The sequence below is a fragment of the Mirounga leonina genome, unplaced genomic scaffold (assembly GCF_011800145.1).
Source record: "Mirounga leonina isolate KUSES-001 unplaced genomic scaffold, KU_Mleo_1.0 Mir_114, whole genome shotgun sequence".
In the NCBI taxonomy this organism is placed as follows: domain Eukaryota; kingdom Metazoa; phylum Chordata; class Mammalia; order Carnivora; family Phocidae; genus Mirounga; species Mirounga leonina.
Window position 1 is genome coordinate 2,295,792 of NW_023270265.1, and position 17,631 is coordinate 2,313,422.

General features: G+C 48.9%; 1 protein-coding gene across 1 annotated transcript; it reads left to right on the forward strand.

Annotated features, from left to right (window-relative positions):
• Positions 1 to 2,160: 2,160 nt before the first annotated feature.
• Positions 2,161 to 7,823, forward strand: PLAU (plasminogen activator, urokinase). The gene is made up of 11 exons (XM_035022177.1): positions 2,161 to 2,270; positions 2,661 to 2,748; positions 3,228 to 3,261; positions 3,411 to 3,518; positions 3,849 to 4,023; positions 4,209 to 4,300; positions 4,630 to 4,846; positions 5,066 to 5,214; positions 5,769 to 5,909; positions 6,275 to 6,423; positions 7,090 to 7,823. The coding sequence occupies exons 2-11, from the start codon at positions 2,692 to 2,694 to the stop codon at positions 7,264 to 7,266; spliced, it is 1,299 nt and encodes a 432-aa protein (XP_034878068.1). The 5' UTR covers positions 2,161 to 2,270; positions 2,661 to 2,691; the 3' UTR covers positions 7,267 to 7,823.
• The last annotated feature ends 9,808 nt before the right edge of the window (positions 7,824 to 17,631 follow it).

The following is a 17,631-nucleotide window of genomic DNA, read 5'->3' on the forward strand; positions in this document are numbered from 1 at the left end:
GCACAGAAGAACTCTCTACAGACAAGGATGGGGTGGCTTCCTTGTGAAAGCTGGATGGTTAACTTGCGCTTTCCCCAGGCCGAGGCTGGTATCCTGTGACCTCTGACAGGAGCAGGGCAAAGAAGCTTTCCTCTCCCCTCCTCTCCTGGAATTCTCCCTGCCTTCCTCTTGCCCTTCTCAAGTGGATCCAGACCCAAGGTCCAGGCGTGCCAGGCAACAAAATGCTGTAGGCCTAGGCAGAAAAAGGGACCAAGCCTTGGGTCTGGCTTTAGGGCCCTAGTGAGTTACAGGGACTCAGCCCCCTTTCCTCCCATTCGGGGGGACAGTCCTTCTGGATAGAAAGAAGTGACCCCCAAGCCCTGGTTCCCAACACTAGGGGAGAGGGATGGGGTTGACTGCTGTGCGCCATCACCTCTGTCTGAGGAATACGTGCTTGTGCGTGTCTGTACCATCGTGTGAGCTTGCCCTCAGGCAGGAGGAGCGGGTGGAGTCCTTTACACATGGTCTGTCTTCCTGGAGGCCAATCTTGTTGGAAAAACAATTATTTTATCTTATTCGAAGCGAGGCTTTATGATGCAGTCTTAGAATACTAAATACATACGCATTTAAAAAAAAAATCTGTAATTGCGTTTTTGGAATGGGTGATACAAAGGCATGTTTTCAAAAATTTAAATAGTGCAAAAAGGCATACAGTCTAGTTCCGCAATTCCTCTCCTCAGATGTGAAAACAGAACTTCCTACCCCTCCACAGCTTACTGCTTATGTTAACAAGGCTCTACTATTATTTTGTCTTTATTAACTAACTATACTCTGGCCCAGGCAAATAAAGGGATTGTTTGTTATAGGAACTTTTTGAAAGATCCATCAATACTTCAATAGAAAGCATCAATAGGGGCGCCTGGGTGGCTCAGTTGGTTAAGCAACTGCCTTCGGCTCAGGTCATGATCCTGGAGTCCCGGGATCGAGTCCCGCATCGGGCTCCCTGCTCGGCAGGGAGTCTGCTTCTCCCTCTGGCCCTCCCCCCTCTCATACTCTCTCTATCTCATTCTCTCTCTCAAATAAATAAATAAAATCTTTAAAAAAAAAGAAAGCATCAATAGTTTGTGCCCTTAGACTTTGTTCTACAATCCTATAATATCATACCATGATCCTTACCCAATCCTTATCAAGCCCTCACTTTCTTTTCTTTTTTTTTTTTTTTAAAGATTTTATTTATTTATTTGACAGAGAGAGAGCGAGAGAGGGAACACAAGCAGGGGGAGTGGGAGAGGGAGAAGCAGACTTCCTGTGGAGCAGGGAGTCCCAGGACCCCGGGATCATGACCTGAGCGGAAGGCAGACAGTTAACAACTGAGCCACCTAGGCGCCCCAAGCTCTCACTTTCAAAGACCACCCTTAAACCAAACTGCAAATTCTCAGTAAAATCGGACCTTGCCTACACGCTGCCCCCGCCAGCCACTGCCAAAGGCCCTTACCTCCGTAAGCAATAAACTCAACTTTGTCCTATTCACTGGTTATGTTGATGAATTTGGGGGCGCTAGTATTCACAGCCCTAGTTAGCAGGAGTTAGGGCGAGTCACGTGCACTTACTTTCTTTTCAAAGATTTTATTTTTAAGTAATCTCTTACACCCAACCTGGGGCTGGAACTCACAACCCAGAGATGAGTCCGGTGCTCCCCGGATTGAGCCAGCCAGGTGGCCCCGTCAAATGCATTTTCACGTTGAGAAAGAGACTTGGCTCTAGGAGCCGCGTACTATGCCCCTATACCCAGGGTTCTGAATCACTCTCTTAGGCAGTTGCAGGCCGAAGGTGGAAAGACTGGAGAAGAGCTGACTTAGGGGATCTGGGAAGAGACAGCAGAGCTGGACAGAGGAGAGTCTCTCTAGCGCGATTCGAAGGGCCTCTGCACTGGGGTGGGGCCCAGGCCAGGTGAATGGGAGGAGGGGGTGAGGAATTTAGATGCCTCTCCATCTCTCTGTTCAGACCTCGCTCGTCCCCTCCTCCGGGGACCGCGCTGCCCCTCACTCTCAGTCAAGGTTATGGAAGCCCACGGGTCCAGGTCGCGGCTGTCCCCAGGGAAGCTGAGGCAAGGGAAGGGTTGGGGAGATCCCAGGCCGGGGCGGGGCCTGGCCGGGGCGGGTCCTGATATAGAGCCCCGCAGCCGGCTTAGCAGCACAGCGCGGCGACTGGAGCCCCAGACGCCCGCGGATTGTCAGAGTGTCGACCCGACCCGCCGTCCCGGCTCCGTGTCCCTCCTGCCGCAGCTACCGGTGAGTGCAGGCCCCCCGAATTGCGCAGGGCTGCTCCTGCGGGCTTCCCTTCCCCCGGCCCCGGCGGCCCCGGCGGCCCCAGGGGCCCCCGCCCGGCAGCGGCCGAGCCCGAGTCACCGCTCCCGGTGCCTGTGCATCCACCCGTGGGGTCCGCGCCCCTGAGGCCCCAGCGGCCCCCGCCCGGCAGCGGCCGAGCCCGAGTCACCGCTCCCGGTGCCTGTGCATCCACCCGTGGGGTCCGCGCCCCTGAGCCCCCAGCGGGGAGGGACGGCTGGGCCTGGGGAGCCCCGCTGGAGACCTAGGGATTCCTGCCCGAACTGCGGTAACCCAGCCGGCCCACCTTCTCGCTTCTCCGCTTCTACCTCAAGCTGACTTCCCCCTCCCGTGCAGAGCCGCTGTCTAGAGCCCCAGCCTCGCCACCATGAGAGTCCTGATGGCGTGCCTGCTCCTCTGTGCCCTAGTGGTGGGCCACTCCGAAGTAAGTGGCTTTCCCGCTTTGACCTATGGCGGCCGGAGGGGGCTTGCAGGATCCTGAACAGCGCTGGGGGTGGGGGGTGGGGGGACGGGGCTGCACAGGGAGCTGGAGTCCTCTGGATTCCATCAACGACGGGGCCAGACCATCTCGGGGCGGGGGTGGGGGGGACAGGACAGGTGTGGCAGTGGGAATCCTGAGAACTAAGGGAGTTGGAACTTTTGGGCAAGGGAGGAAGAAGCCGCAGAGACTGCCCACCCCCCCTTCTTGGGCCCTGTATGTGAAGCTTGCTTGAGTCAATCCGTTTCTCCCCGCTTGAAACCTATGATCTTCCCTATGAGGGCTAGTTAGATGTGAACAAGGTGAAGAGAGAAGGAGCGGGAGGAAAGGGTGAGATTTGGGCTTGGGGCCAGTTTGTCCTCCCCCTTGAGTCCCAGGAGCATGGGACCTTTGCTGAGCTTTCCCCTCCCCTCCATCTCTTCCAGGGCAGCCATGAACTTCATCCGGTGTCTAGTGCATGTGAGTATCCACCCATTGCACAATATCTGACTGTACAGACCTCTTGAAAAGCCTCAGGGGGCAGCCCCTCCCTGCCCCTGCTGTAGGGCTGGCTCCCCCTTGCCTCCTCCCATGCTCCTTGCTTACCACGCCTTCTTTGTGATCCCCAGCAAACTGCGGTTGTCTGAATGGAGGAACATGTGTGTCCTACAAGTACTTTTCCAACATTCATCGATGCAGCTGCCCAAAGAAATTCCAAGGGGAGCACTGCGAGATAGGTATGGGGATCCTGACTCTAATTGGGGACGGGGGGCACCAGAGATTTGGGGGCAGGGAGAGATGGGTGGAATGTGCAAGAGCAAGCAAGAGTTAGGAGCTGGAGGTGGAGTGGGGGACATCTTCATCCCTGTGTGAGATACACAGTCAAACACAAACCCATACTGTTTCATGAATCTCTGGCTGCACAAATGCGGGATGGGGAGGGAAGGAGACCCTTTCTAGTGTTTTCTGCCAGGGCTGAAATCATGTGAGGCCTGACAGGATCTCTAAAATGCCTGTCTGAATTTCCTCTTCTTTCTAATACCTTTCATCCTCACATTCTTCCCTAGATACGTCGAAAACCTGCTTTGAGGGGAATGGTCACTCTTACCGAGGGAAGGCCAACACCGACATCATGGGCGAGCCCTGCCAGGCCTGGAACTCTGCCGCTGTTCTTCTGAAAGAGTACCATGCCCTCAGACCCGATGCCCTTCAGCTGGGCCTGGGCAAACACAATTATTGCAGGTGAGGTGGGGGCAGCAAAGACCCTCCCACAGCCCCACAGGAACCCTTGCTACCATCCCCTGTGTTTCCAGAATGCTGTCCATAGCATGAGAAAAGCAAGGCCTCTGGCTGAGTTTTCCCTGGAGCGGAAGGAGAGGCGTTTTGGGTGGGAATGACACCCCTCCCCTCCAACTCTGTGTTACCAGGAACCCGGACAACCAGAGAAGGCCGTGGTGCTATGTGCAGGTTGGCCTAAAGCGGCTCGTCCGGGAGTGCATGGTGCAAGAATGCTCTTTTGGTGAGTGTCATTGACCTGTTTATGACAGTAGGGTGGAAGGGGACAGTAGGCTGGAAGGTGGAATGGGATCATTGTGGAGGTAGCAGATGGAGGGATGAGGGGAGACGGGGATGGAGTGGGGAGCACTGTTTAGGGAGTGATGGGCCATAAAGGTAAATAGATAGGGGGAGAGGCTATACATGGGGTAAAGGCTCCTTTACCATCCTTCAACCATCATAGGAGGGTTGAGGAGGGAGGCCTGCCTGGCCTTGAAAAACTGGGAGGATAGAGGGTGGAGAGGGACACTATCTTACTTGCCTCCCCGAGACATCTTTCTCTTTCTTCTCCAGGAAAAAGTCCCCTGTCTCCTCCAGAAAAACAGTTTCAGTGTGGCCAGAAGACTCTGAGGCCTCGCTTTAAGATTATTGGCGGAGAAGTCACCACCATCGAGAACCAGCCTTGGTTTGCGGCCATCTTTAGGAAGCACCGTGGAGGCTCTGTCACGTACCTGTGTGGTGGCAGCCTCATCAGTCCTTGCTGGGTGGTCAGCGCCACACACTGCTTCATGTATGTCCTCTGTCTCTTCTCCCTGACCCCCCTGCCTTACCCCAAACACATCTCGTTCCCCTTCTCAGCAAAGGATGCCACTTAAATTCTACCCCTTTAGGCCCCTTCCATGCAGTCCACGGCCTTGGGGGCAAGTCATGCTTTGAGGTCACTGTGGAGGGGGAGTGACAAGATCTTATGAGATCAGACTATCTATCTGACAAGACTCCCCTCCCACAGTAATTACCAGAAGAAGGAGGACTACATTGTCTACCTGGGTCGGTCAAAGCTTAACTCCAGGACACCTGGGGAGATGATGTTTGAAGTGGAAAAGCTCATCTTGCATGAGGACTATAATGCTGACGGCCTTGCTCACCACAATGATATTGGTGAGTGGAAAACCCTTATCTGCCATAATGATGATAGTTGGAGGAAGAGGGGTCCAAAAAGAGACCCAAATGGGAGGTTGCGATTGTAGGGGAACTGAAGATCCTGCTTTATGTAGCGAAGGGCCTACTGTTCTTCTGCAGAATCCTTGAATTTCCAAACAGCCTCCTCTAGATGGCAATGGCCCCATGAGCATATGGCATGGGCTGGGAGGCCCCTTCTTTTGTTGGATACAACCTCTGCCTGTCCCAGGATCTGGAACTTAGAGCACTGGACTGAATTTAGCCCATCTACCTCAGCCACCCATACGTCTGTGTACAGCAGCCCTGGCTGGCCAAGCCCTATGTCAGAAGCTGGAATAAAGCCCTTGAGGCGTGGGGCAGGGGAGGCTTGTTTCAGGTAATAAGCTACCAGCAGACCTTCCAGGATGACCTCTGACCCTAAATGATTTAGGGATAGACATCCAATCCTTCAGCATTTGGAGGGGAGAGATGGTGACCACCTGGCCAGGTAGAGATCTTTCCCACTGACCTCTCCTGTTTCCCTCTTCCCCCAGCCTTGCTGAAGATCCGCTCCAGCACAGGCCAGTGTGCACAGCCATCCAGGTCCATACAAACCATCTGCCTGCCTCCATGGTCTGGTGATGCTCATTTTGGTACAAGCTGTGAGATCGCTGGCTTTGGAAAAGAGAATACCAGTAAGTGACATTTGGGGCTGGCCGAGAGAGGGTCCTGGGGGAGTGTTGTAACCTGGAAGTAAGCTCAACTTGATCTAAAGAGGACTGTGGAGATAGAAATGGGATCATTGTGGAGGTAGCAGATGGAGGGATGAGGGGAGACGGGGATGGAGTGGGGAGCACTGTTTAGGGAGTGATGGGCCATAAAGGTAAATAGATATAGGGGGAGGGGCTATACATGGGGTAAAGGCTCAGATTTGGGTGGGAAAGAATAAAGGCTTTCCCTGGTAGGGACCCTTTTTGGTCCCCTCCCTGGCAGAGAGTCCCTGTGGGAAGGCTGGACAGACACATCTTAATGTAAACGTCTCCTTGTTTCCTCCATCCAGCTGACTATTACTATCCAGAGCAGCTGAAAATGACCGTTGTGAAGCTGGTTTCTCACCAGGAGTGTCAGCAACCCCACTACTATGGTTCCGAAGTCACCACCCAAATGCTGTGTGCTGCTGACCCACAGTGGGAAACAGATTCCTGCCAGGTGAGAGTTCCAGTCTCTCTTCCGGTCACCCCCACATCTCCCCTGGGCTCCTGGGCCTGTCCCCGCTAGCTTCGGGGAGCCTCTCTCCAGCCAAAGCCCCAAGAAGTCAGAATTAGAGCTCAGGTCTTAGTTTAAACTAATCCTTCTGTGTTTCCCAAACATCTGTCGTGAGCCTGGCTCTGTGCTGGGCACTTCAGACTAGAGAAGGGAAGGGAATAAGACCCTGAGAAAGAGGAAAACAATAGAAAATGATACAACTCCGTGCTCAGGGTGTGGTATGAGCTGTAAATGATCAGATGTTTGGGAATGGGACATGAGTACCAATTAGGTGGTCACAAAGAGAATGTGACTGTAGGAATTTGAGGAGGCAGAGGGAAGAAAGGAGACTGTTCCAGTTGAAAGATACAAAAATGAGAATGAGCATGGCGCACTCTAGGATGGCGAGGAAAAGGGTCTGAGGATGTAGATGGAGTTGTGGCAGGTAGCAGGGCTTTGCAAGCCAAGCAGAGGATTTTAAACTTGATATGGTAGGAAATGGGGAGTCACTAAGGACTTTAATTCTAAGAAACTCTCTTGTCTGCCTCTCGGGCGTGATTGGGTGATTGCATCAGATGGCTTCCTTCTCCCTTTTCCCAGGGCTCACCTTCTGTGTCTTTGGCTTAACAGGGAGACTCCGGGGGGCCCCTGGTCTGCCCTATCCAAGGCCGCCTGACTCTGACTGGGATCGTGAGCTGGGGCAGTGGATGTGCCATGAAGGACAAACCAGGCGTCTACACAAGGGTCTCAAGCTTCCTGACTTGGATCCGCAGGCACACTGGGCAAAAGAATGGTCTAACCCTCTGAGGTTCCCCAGGGAGCCAAGGGAAGAGAGGGGTACCACCCACTCCCAAGCTGACTATCATTTTTGCAGTAGAACCATCTGCATCAGCTCTATATAAGGAAGAACCTGAGGAAGATAGGCTCTTGCAAAGATGGTTTTGCTTGTGCTGCCCACCCAGGGTGAGCAACAATAGCTTGATCCTCAGATACGGGCCTGGGTGCTGAGTACCCAGATCCCCCAGGGCCCGGATGGAGGGATGGCCCTGACCCAGGATGGTTATTGACCAGTTGTTTGTCTTTTTCTGAACTAAAGCCTCCTGGAGTGAAAAATGCCATTTCCTGTGCATGGGTAGAAGGAGAGCCAGCACTCCCAGCAGTGGGCATTCATGAGCCCACCGTTGGGAAATGAATAATTTCTTAATTAGGAGGTAGAACAGAACCGAGGTCCCTTGAGGTAGCTTGGCCACTGTGGAACAGTGGCTGGGGGAGTGGAGTCATTAATGACTTGAGGGAAGGGCTCTGACATTCCATGAATGTATCAGGAAATATTATATATGTGTGTATATGTTTGCACACTTGTGCACAGGCTGTGTCAATGTGAGAAACAGCTGGTGTTCCTGTGTTTGACTGCAAGTCTAGATATTTCCCTACACTGAATGGACTATGATGCCACATAGAAGGGTCTGTCTGGAGAGGTCCTGGGTCACTCCTAGGGCCTCTTGGGTCTCTCATGTGATCATGCCTATGAATGTATCATTCTGGGGCATGGCCTGTGACCAGCACTTAGTTTTCAGTTTCACTTTTACACAGATGTTCTTTCTTGGCCAGTTATCCTTCTATCTGAGTTTATCTGAGTTTATCCAATCCTCACTGGGTGAGGTGAAGACCACTCCTATACACTGAATATTTAATAATTATGTTCTGCTATTTTTATTTATGTCTATTTTTGTAATTTTGAATAAAGATCAATAAAATATGATTTTTCTGAAGACTTTGGTTCTTTCTTGGTACTTGTATAGGAGGGAGTTGGGGAGCATAAAGAGTGGAAAATAATGATGGTGGCATGTACTCCAGAGTTTCTTAGGGGCTGAATCTCTGGATTTAATGGGCCTTTGGGAAGTAGAGGCTAGAAGATTTGTAGAGTAGGTCCTCCATAGTACATCAGGTACAGCCTGGTGTTCAGGCTGCGTATCAACCATCAATTCCCTCCTTAGCCGGATGCCTTTGTACAGTGCACATCTTGTACAGCTGTACCCAGTGATCCTCTAGGATAAGTCCCACCATATTATCTTCACTCTGCCCATACCAATCCTGGGGCTGACCTCAACCAAGGAGAATACCTACATGAAAATTGCTGATCCAAAACCTGGCCCAGCTTGAGTGTGGCATTCAGGGAACAGAAAACAATTTCCAATCATCTGTGTGAGGGGCTGGTGCTAAGTTTTCTCAGTGTGTTAATGGAGCTCATGATCAGTCACTGCAATCCCTAATATTAGGGTACTCGGAATCTAAAGCTAGATGGTATCCTTATGGAGGTGACCAGACATTTTGAACCAAACATTGGTTTCTGAAGAACTGGGGTGTAGAAGGCAGGTGGGTGGGGCACCTGGGTGGCTCAGTCGGTTGAGTGTCTGCCTTCAGCTCTGGTCATGATCTTGGGGTCCTGGGATCGAGCCCTGCATCAAGCTCCCTGCTCAGCGGGGAGTCTGCTTCTCTCTCTCCCACTGTTGCTCCCCCTGCTTGTGCTCTCTTGCTCTCTGTCAAGTAAATAAATAAAATCTTAAAGAAAAAAAAAAAGAAGGCAGGTGGGGAGATACAGCTGGATGCTAAAATGTTGGTGTTTCCAAGCTATGTTAATGGGTTTTGGCAGTGTTTCTTAACAAGTCACCTGAGAACATTTTTAAAAATATATACATGTTGATGTTCCACCCACAGAGATTGTGATTCAGGTCAGGGCTGGTGCCAGGGCTTGTGAATTTAGAAAAGTTCCTCAGGTGTTTCTGTTAAGCACTCCTGATTGAGATCCTTTGGGGACAACTGGCCAGATTATGTGAAGGGCCAAGTAAATTCAAGATATGGTCAGTATGTGTTCTCTGTATGAATAGTCAGGTTTCTGAGTGGAGTTTGGGGTGCAAGTTCTCCTGGGCTTCCTGTTCAGAGGCTCCCTAGACCATGGGCCCCTGGAGGGCAGGGACCCAGAGTATTCTGCTTTTAATCCCTATAATCAAGCATGTTGTCTTATTTATTGTGATACAGTGGTTCAAAGCATGGATTATAGAGTCAGGTGGTCTGGACTAGAATCCTGGCTCTGACACTAGCTGTGTGACTTGGGAAAGATTCATAACCTCTCTGTGCCCCAGTTTTCCCATCTCTAAAAAAGAGATAATAATATCTACCTCCCAGGAATGTTACAGGGATGCATGAGTTCACAAATGCTGGCACCCAGTAAAGGCACAAACACGATGGCTGTTATTACCAAACTATGTAAATTCTTACAGAATCGAGTGGAAGCCCCTTCCGCTCCTCCACCCCAGGATTGCATTAGTGGGTTCTGTGGCAGCTGAAACCTGCCAGGGAAGAAAAGCCATGATGTGAAGCTAAGGGGCCCAGCCCAGGCTGAGTTGCTTCTCAGCCTCTGCGTTCCGCCCCCCCAGGGGCCAAGAAAGATCCTGTTCTAACATGAGCCGTTCCAGCATCAGGGCTCACATACACTGAAAACAGGAAGTCTGAGCCTCACCAGCCAGATTGAGCAATGACACTGATAACTCTTTCCAGACCATTTCCCAGCCACCACCCAGACCTGACACCCCCAGCTCCCCACCTCCACCAGCGCCAGTTGCTACCTCTTCTCTAATCTCTCTCAAGGCTATCCAGGCCACTCCTGCACTCCAGCCACTCTAATCATGGCTCTAGATACTAACCTGTCACTCTGGGGTCTGCCTTCTTCTAGTCTTCACTATGTACAGGGCATTGTGTTTTGTTTTTGTTTTGTTTTGTTTTGTTTTCTAAGTAAGTTCTATGCCCAACATGGGGCTTGAACTTATGGCCCCAAGATCAAGAGTCACATGCTCTACTGAGTCAGCCAGGAGCCCCTGTGTTGGACACCATGTTAAGTTCTTCATATGTGATCTGATTTAATCCTCACAACAGTCCTGTGAGGAATGTGCGATCATTATCCCATTTTGCAGTAGAGAAAATGGAAGCACAGAGGGAGATTGAGTGATTTGTCCAAGGCATCACATCCAGTAAGTGGCAGGGCCAGGGTTCAGCTGGCTTCAGAGTACACAGGCCCAGCACGGTGACATATGACCTCCCAGCAGGGCCTAACTTCTCCTGGGAAAAGCCCCCCTTTCACCCTCCCTATTTCTAGGCTAAGTGTATCAGAATTTCCACCCCTGCCTATATGATATTTTATATTATATTATGTATTATATGATATACTATATGATATATTATATTATACTATATTATATATTATAATCTTTTCCTCTTTAAAGATTCCCAGGTCAAGTGAGGAGACCATACTCAGTCACCAGTTTCTAAGTAAAATTTCACTCTTCTCAAGCTAACCTCATCCTTTTCTGCTGAAACCTGATTTCATTGAAGTGGTTTCTGTTTTCACCAGAACCCCCCCTTCTGAAATATTCTGTGGCCCATTTATCACAAGGAACTCAGCTTGATTTCCTCTTATGCCAACCCCCCACAACAACCACACGCCTCACCTACCCTCCACACTCACTCCCAGTGTGTCCATCTTCCTCCCCAGCAGCAAACATTTGAACCTTCCCTTTAAATCAGATACAGTGGCAGAAGTTGCTGAGGTGTTTTTTAAATAGCACTACTATTGAGAAATAATTCACGTACCATACAATTCAGCCCCTTGAAGTGAACACCTTAATGATTTTTAAATTCACAGAGGTGTGCAACCATCAACACAACCAATTCTAGAACATTTTTATCACCTCAAAAAGAAACCCCTTACTCGTTAGCTATCACTCCCTTTTTCTCCCCATCCCCTCAGTCCCCTAATCCACCTTCTGTCTCTATGGCTTTGCCTATGCTGGACATTTCATACAACTGCAATCATATAACATGTGGTCTTTTGTGACTGACTTCTTTTGCTTGTCATATGTTTTCCAGTTTCACTGATGTTGTAGCGTGTATCAGCTGAGTTTTGTTATTTTTAAAAAATATTTTATTGATTTATTTATTTGAGAAAGAGCATGTGAGCACAGAGGGAGAGGCAGATTCCCCGCTGAGCAGAGAGCGGGACGTGGGACTCCATCCTAGGACACCGAGATCACAACTCGAGCCGAAGGCAGACACCCAACCATCTGAGCCACCCAGGCGCCCTGTTGCTGAGTTTTAAATAGCAAATTGGGACAAAAGATAGTCTTCTGACCTTGCAGTCCCATTGAGAGTCATTCAACAGATTAAAAAAAAAAAAAAGGGACACCAGACATTGTTTTAGATGCTGGAGTACAAGAATGAATAGGACATAGTCCTAGTCCTCAAGGAGCTCCCAACTTTGCAAAGGAGAGTCTCTCCTTCTCTGGCCCAGCCAGGAGACCACAATTCAATGTGATAAGTGCTATAATAAAAGTATGTATAAAGTGCAGGGAACAATGATGAGGAAGCAATTAATTCTGCCTTGGGAAGTCAGGGAAGACTTTATAGAGGAGGCGATATTTCACCTGGGCCTATAAAGATGCAAAGAAATTTGCCAAACAAGGAGGAGAAAGGCATTCTAGGCATAGGGAAGATCATGAAGATATGAAAAGGCAAGGCATTCTCTCTCTCTCTCTTTTTTAAAGATTTTATTTATTTATTTGACAGAGACACAGAGAGAGAGGGACCACAAGCAGGGGGAGTGGGAGAGGGAGAAGCAGGCGTCCCGCGGAGCAGGGAGCCCAATGTGGGGCTCGATCCCAGGACCCTGGGATCATGACCTGAGCCGAAGGCAGACGCTTAATGACTGAGCCACCCAGGTGCCCCGAAAAGGCAAGGCATTCTCAAGAAATGATGACTAGGGGTGTCTGGCTGGCTCAGTCATTAGGGCATGTGACTCGATCTCGGGGTCGTGAGTTCAAGCCCCCGATTGGGCATAAAGGTTACTTTTGAAAAAAGGAAAGAAATGATGAATCAACTGCTGTGCTAGAGAAAAGAGTTGGGGTGTTGGCAATGAACAGGCAGAGAATGGGTGGGGAGGAGCTGGTGGGATACAATTGATGAGGATCCTCAGACAGGGCTGATAATCAGTAGTAATCATGAAATAGCTACTGTTCCAAGATTCGTTTCCATGTGGCCTCCTACCACCCAGCCTCTTTCCACTTCATGATCTAGCAACCATAGGGTTAAAGCTGGACAGAGGACTCCCTCGAAGGAGCCTCTGAGACACTCCCCTCCTCCATCAGCCATCCAAGTGTTGGTACTCTGAAGTCCTGCTAGTTAAACATTTTGAATATTACCTCTTTCCCTCAGATACTATTTTTCAAAAGGTCAAGGAGCCATAAAAAATTTTTTTTTTCCTTAACTAAAAATTTTCACCCATAGGGGCACCTGGGTGGCTCAGTCAGTTAAATGTTGGACTCTTGATTTTGGCTCATGTCGAGACCTTGGGGTTGTGGGATAGAGCCCTGTGTTGGGCTCTGCACTCAGCAGGGAGTCTGCCTGGAATTCTCTCTCTCCCTCTCTCTCTGTCCCTCCCCACCCCTGAATAAATGGATGGATCTTAAAAAAATTCTACCCAATTATAAAATAACTGTAAAAGTAAAATGCTCCCATAAGCATTTCATAGCTGTTTTTAACATTTTTGGTTTCTTGTGTCTCCTTTGCAATCAACCTCCTCTACTTGGCCTTGAATATTGGGTTCCCTAAGGCCTCATCCTAGACCTTCTCCTCTTCCCACCCTAAACTCTCCCTCACACAGTCTCATTCACACCCAGGCTTAAATTACCACCAATAAACAGTTGGCTTGCAAATGCTTATTTCCAGCCAGACCTATCCTTACTTTCTGTTGTCTACTTGTCAGACACAGGGCACCTCAAACTCAACCTGCCCCAAACTGACCCTGTCTTCAGGCCCCAGCCTGATGAACTTCCTCCATCACTCTCTGTCTCAGGTGATGGCACCACTTCCATTCACATCCAGAAACCTAGGAGTCATCCTGATGCTTCTCTCCTCTCACTCCCCTTATCCTATCCTGGCAATTTGCCTCATAGCTCTCGAAGTCCTCCGTTCCTCTCCATTTGCACCACCACCGTTGGTTGAGCCACCATCATCTCCTGCTTGGACTACCACAATAGCTTCCCAGCTGGCCTCCCCCATTTACTCTATCCCTACCCCCACTTTCTCCCACCCCCCCACCAATCCATTCTGGAGAAATTTTTTGAAAATGCAAGTGTGCCTAATGACTCCCATTGCTCCTGTCTGGCTGTCCTGGGCAGCGTCTGGCCCCTACTTCCTCTCTAGCTCCATCTGGCACTAACCTCTCCCAGTCTTGCCCTACTGTGCCATTCTCTTGCTCATCAGTCCCTCTCTTACCACGGGGCCCTTATTCATGATGTTTCTTCTGCCTGGGACTTTCTTTGACTAGTTAAGTTTTTCCTTGTGCTTCAGAGATCATTTCCTCAAGGGAGTCTTTCCTGGCCTGCCTATATTTGTGTAAGATCCCTCTATTTTGTCCATAGTCTCATGGCAACAAGTACCACCTCTTTGATGCACTTGTAATTGTTGCAATCTTACCTTTGCTGCATCCGTATTTGATTAGTGTTCGCTTTTTAATCAACTTATAACCTCCATGAGGGACGATGTGTTTTTGATCACTACTATATCCCCAGCACCTAGCACAATGTCTAGAATATGGCAGACATTTAATAAATATTTATTGAATGAATGCATTTTGATGCATTTCTTTCCTTTTTTCCTATCTGCTTCTTTTTTACATAGTTGTGTTCACAGTCTATACATAATTTTGCATCTTGTCTTTTTCCTTTGAGTATTTTGTCATAAGCCTTTTCCTACAGTGTTACAAATATCTCCAAGCCTTGTATGTACAGTGTAGCTAATAACACTCACCCAACCTAACTTTCTGGATTCAGGCATCATAGATAAAGTATGTGAACGTTCTTTGTAAACTGTATATACACATGAGGCAGTATTATTTACATTTAAAAGGAAATGTAGGTGCCCTCCCCACCCTTGCCTTTATACCTCCCTTCCTGGGGCTTTTTTTTTTTTTTTTTTTTTTTTGGTGCCCTTGTTCTGTGGGATCACCTAGTTAAAGTCTAAAATAACTCATTAACTTTTATATGCTACCAGCCCAAGGACATTGCATTTTTTAAAAGGACTTCTAAAAGAAGGACGCTCAGGCCAAGGTGATGAGGTCTGGGGGGTGGGAGGGGACTCAAGATATTCATTGATTCATTGATTTATCTTTCATTCGTTTAACAAACACTTATTGAGAGTTTCTTCTAGGCCTGGCACTGTGCGGTGTACTGGGTGTGGAGGTAGAGGCCCTGGTCTCAGCTTCAGTGGGATAAAAGGTCAAGTGGGGAAACAGACAAGCAAATGAATGGAGTATAGTGAGAGCATAGCTATGAGGATGATGTGCAAGATGGTCATGGATAACTAAGAGTGGAGTCTTGGAGGGCAAATATGGAAAGGAGAAATGACAATCTGAGCAGAGGACACAGCATGTACAAAAGTAAAGAGGAAAGAGAAAGCAAGGGGGCACTCAAGGAACTGTAGGTGGTTCAAGTGGTTGGGGTAAAAAGCAAGTTTGGTAGAGGTGATTCATTTGGAGGGACTGGTGAGAGCTGCAACCTAAGGGCCTAGAGGACCTTGCCTGTCACATGAAGGACTTTGGACTTTATTAGGGTGGAGAGTCAGTAAAAAGTTTGGGGCATGTGACAGCAGTGTGAACGATGGATTAAAAGAATATTCATGAGCCTAGATAATATTATGGACAGAGAAAACTAGTTCAGAGACCACTATGCTGAGCCAAGTGGGAGCTGAAGAGGGTCTGAACCAGGGCATTGGTAGTGGGGTGTGAGGAGAGTGTGTAGATATGGGAGATTTTGTGAAGATAGGATTAATGTGGTGCCTGGCTGGAGGGGGCGGGGTGGAAGGAGAAGAGGTATTATTTGGCTTAGCCTCCTGCCTTCAGACAGGTAAGACGCTGCGTAATTTTATAGCTGAGGTTCTACCATAAGTGACTTCCCTAAAGCCATATCTAGTAGGTAGTTGAACAAACTAGAGTATTTACTGGTGGAATTTAGGGGGTCAGTATCTACAGGGCAAGCTAGACCTGCTGATGGTCTCTGTGACTCTGTCCACCCAAATGGAGAACTTCCCGATCACCAAAATCACTTAGTGATGTTATCCAAACCTGTAGGCATTGATGCTTATTGCCCAAACATCCCAAGTCTGTTCAGCCCTGTGACTGTGGTTCTGACTCGAGAAACTTCTCCAAAACCTCCAGTCCTGTGATGCACTGTCAGTGAGTTAGTAGGTGGGCCTGTGGCATATATAAGGGGATCTGCAGACTCCATCTAGCTGTTTGCCCTCTGGCCTCCTAAAACTGACACGTGACTTCTGGTGTTTGGGCAGGTCATGTGCACTTAGCACGTAGCCAAGTTCTGCAAGCGAAGTGTGAAAATAAAGTGGATTTTGTAAGAACTTTGGCTGGTTGGGTTCCCAGCCCAATCCTTCCATCCCCCTGCCATCTGTGGCCTGCCAGTTGCCCTTAATTTTTCACTCCCTCTTAATAAAAAGGACAGGGAATGACTTTCCTCTCTCACTTGGCTTTTCTCATCTTTGCTTTTTGGTCTCTTTAGCTTTGCTCTCCAGAGCACGTGTACAGCTGAGGTCAATACCATTGGCGAGCAGGACTCTATAGCCTCAGCTTGGCTTTTCCCCTAATTACTTTGGTGACAAAGGTGACCTCAGATTTTCTCTTATTACTCACTACACCTGCATAGGCTTCACCATCCCAGACTGAGAGGCTCTGCCAGGGAAGCTCTAAGCCCTTGAGTCCCAGTGGGGCCGAACGTGTATGTGGAGTTAACAGCTATAGATCATATCACTTTTATTTTCCACTGGAATTTGGCCACCAACCCTGGCCTTGGAGACCTATTAGATTTATGTCAGGATGCCCCATGGTGAACTTACCAGAAGTCCTTCTCTGATAACCCTTCTTGTAGCCCCCTCAAGTCAAGACTCTCTTGGCCACTTGCCCTAGCCCTTGCTTTCCCCTTGGCTAGACTCTTTCATGGCTGAGAGAATCAGGAGAAAGGATGGAGAGAGGCACATGGTGAGATAAACACTTTGCTTAGAACATCAATCTAAAGTGGTCATTCTCTGGGGGGGCCTGGCTGGCTCAGTTGGTGGAACATGGGACTCCTGATCTTGAGGTTGTGAGTTCAAGTTCAAGCCCCATTTTGGGCAGATAGCTTATTTTAAATGAACAAAGTGGTGGTCTTCCAACTACGGTTCTCAAATCAGCAACTTCAGTATCACTTGACACTTGTTAGAAATGCAAATTATCTGGCCCTACCCCAGACCAACTGAATCAGAAACTCTAGAGGGGGAGCCCAACCATCTGTGTTTTAGGAAGCCCTGCAGATGATTCTGTTCCATACTCAAGTTTGAGAATCACTGATCTAAGGCATTGATTCTCAGACTGCAGTATGAACCCAAACCACCTGGGGAACTTGTTAACCATAACCTGGTTAAACGAACCTGGACTGGTGTCTGGGAAACTGTACTTTTAGCAAGCTCCCTAGGTGATTCTGATATTCATCAAGGGTTGAGGATCATTGATCGAAGGAATTCATCTTATCAATTAGCTGAGCCTCTTGGGGAGAGAGCAGACAGAAGGCTGTGGAAATGTGTCTTAAAGTTCCAAATGCCACCTGCATCTGACCCTCTGGGGAGCTTGTTAGAAGAGAAGGATCTGAGTATCTAATGTATTGAACCAGACTCTCAGGGCCTGAAGCCCTGGCATTTACATCCGGAGTTCTCTAGGTAATTCTTAAGCATGTGAAAGTTGGATAACCCTGGAGCAACAGGTTGGCAGGTGTTCTCAATGATAGTATGCACATTAGAATCACCTGGGAGCTTTAATCATGACATACCTGAGAGTCTGCTTTAATCCGTCTGGGCTGGGGCTTCAATACTTTTTACAAGTCTTCCCCCTCCCTCACCCCCAGCCCGTCCAGCCGCATCCACATGATTTTAAGTATTGTTAGGGTTAAACCATCCAGTTAAAGGATGATTGCAGATCTGGGAAGGGTCAGGAAACAGGAGAAAGTGAAGGAGTGCCAAGGAAACGGTTTGTGGAAGCCTGGGGGGGAATTCGTTTTAAATGTCAAGTTGGAAGTCTAGAGG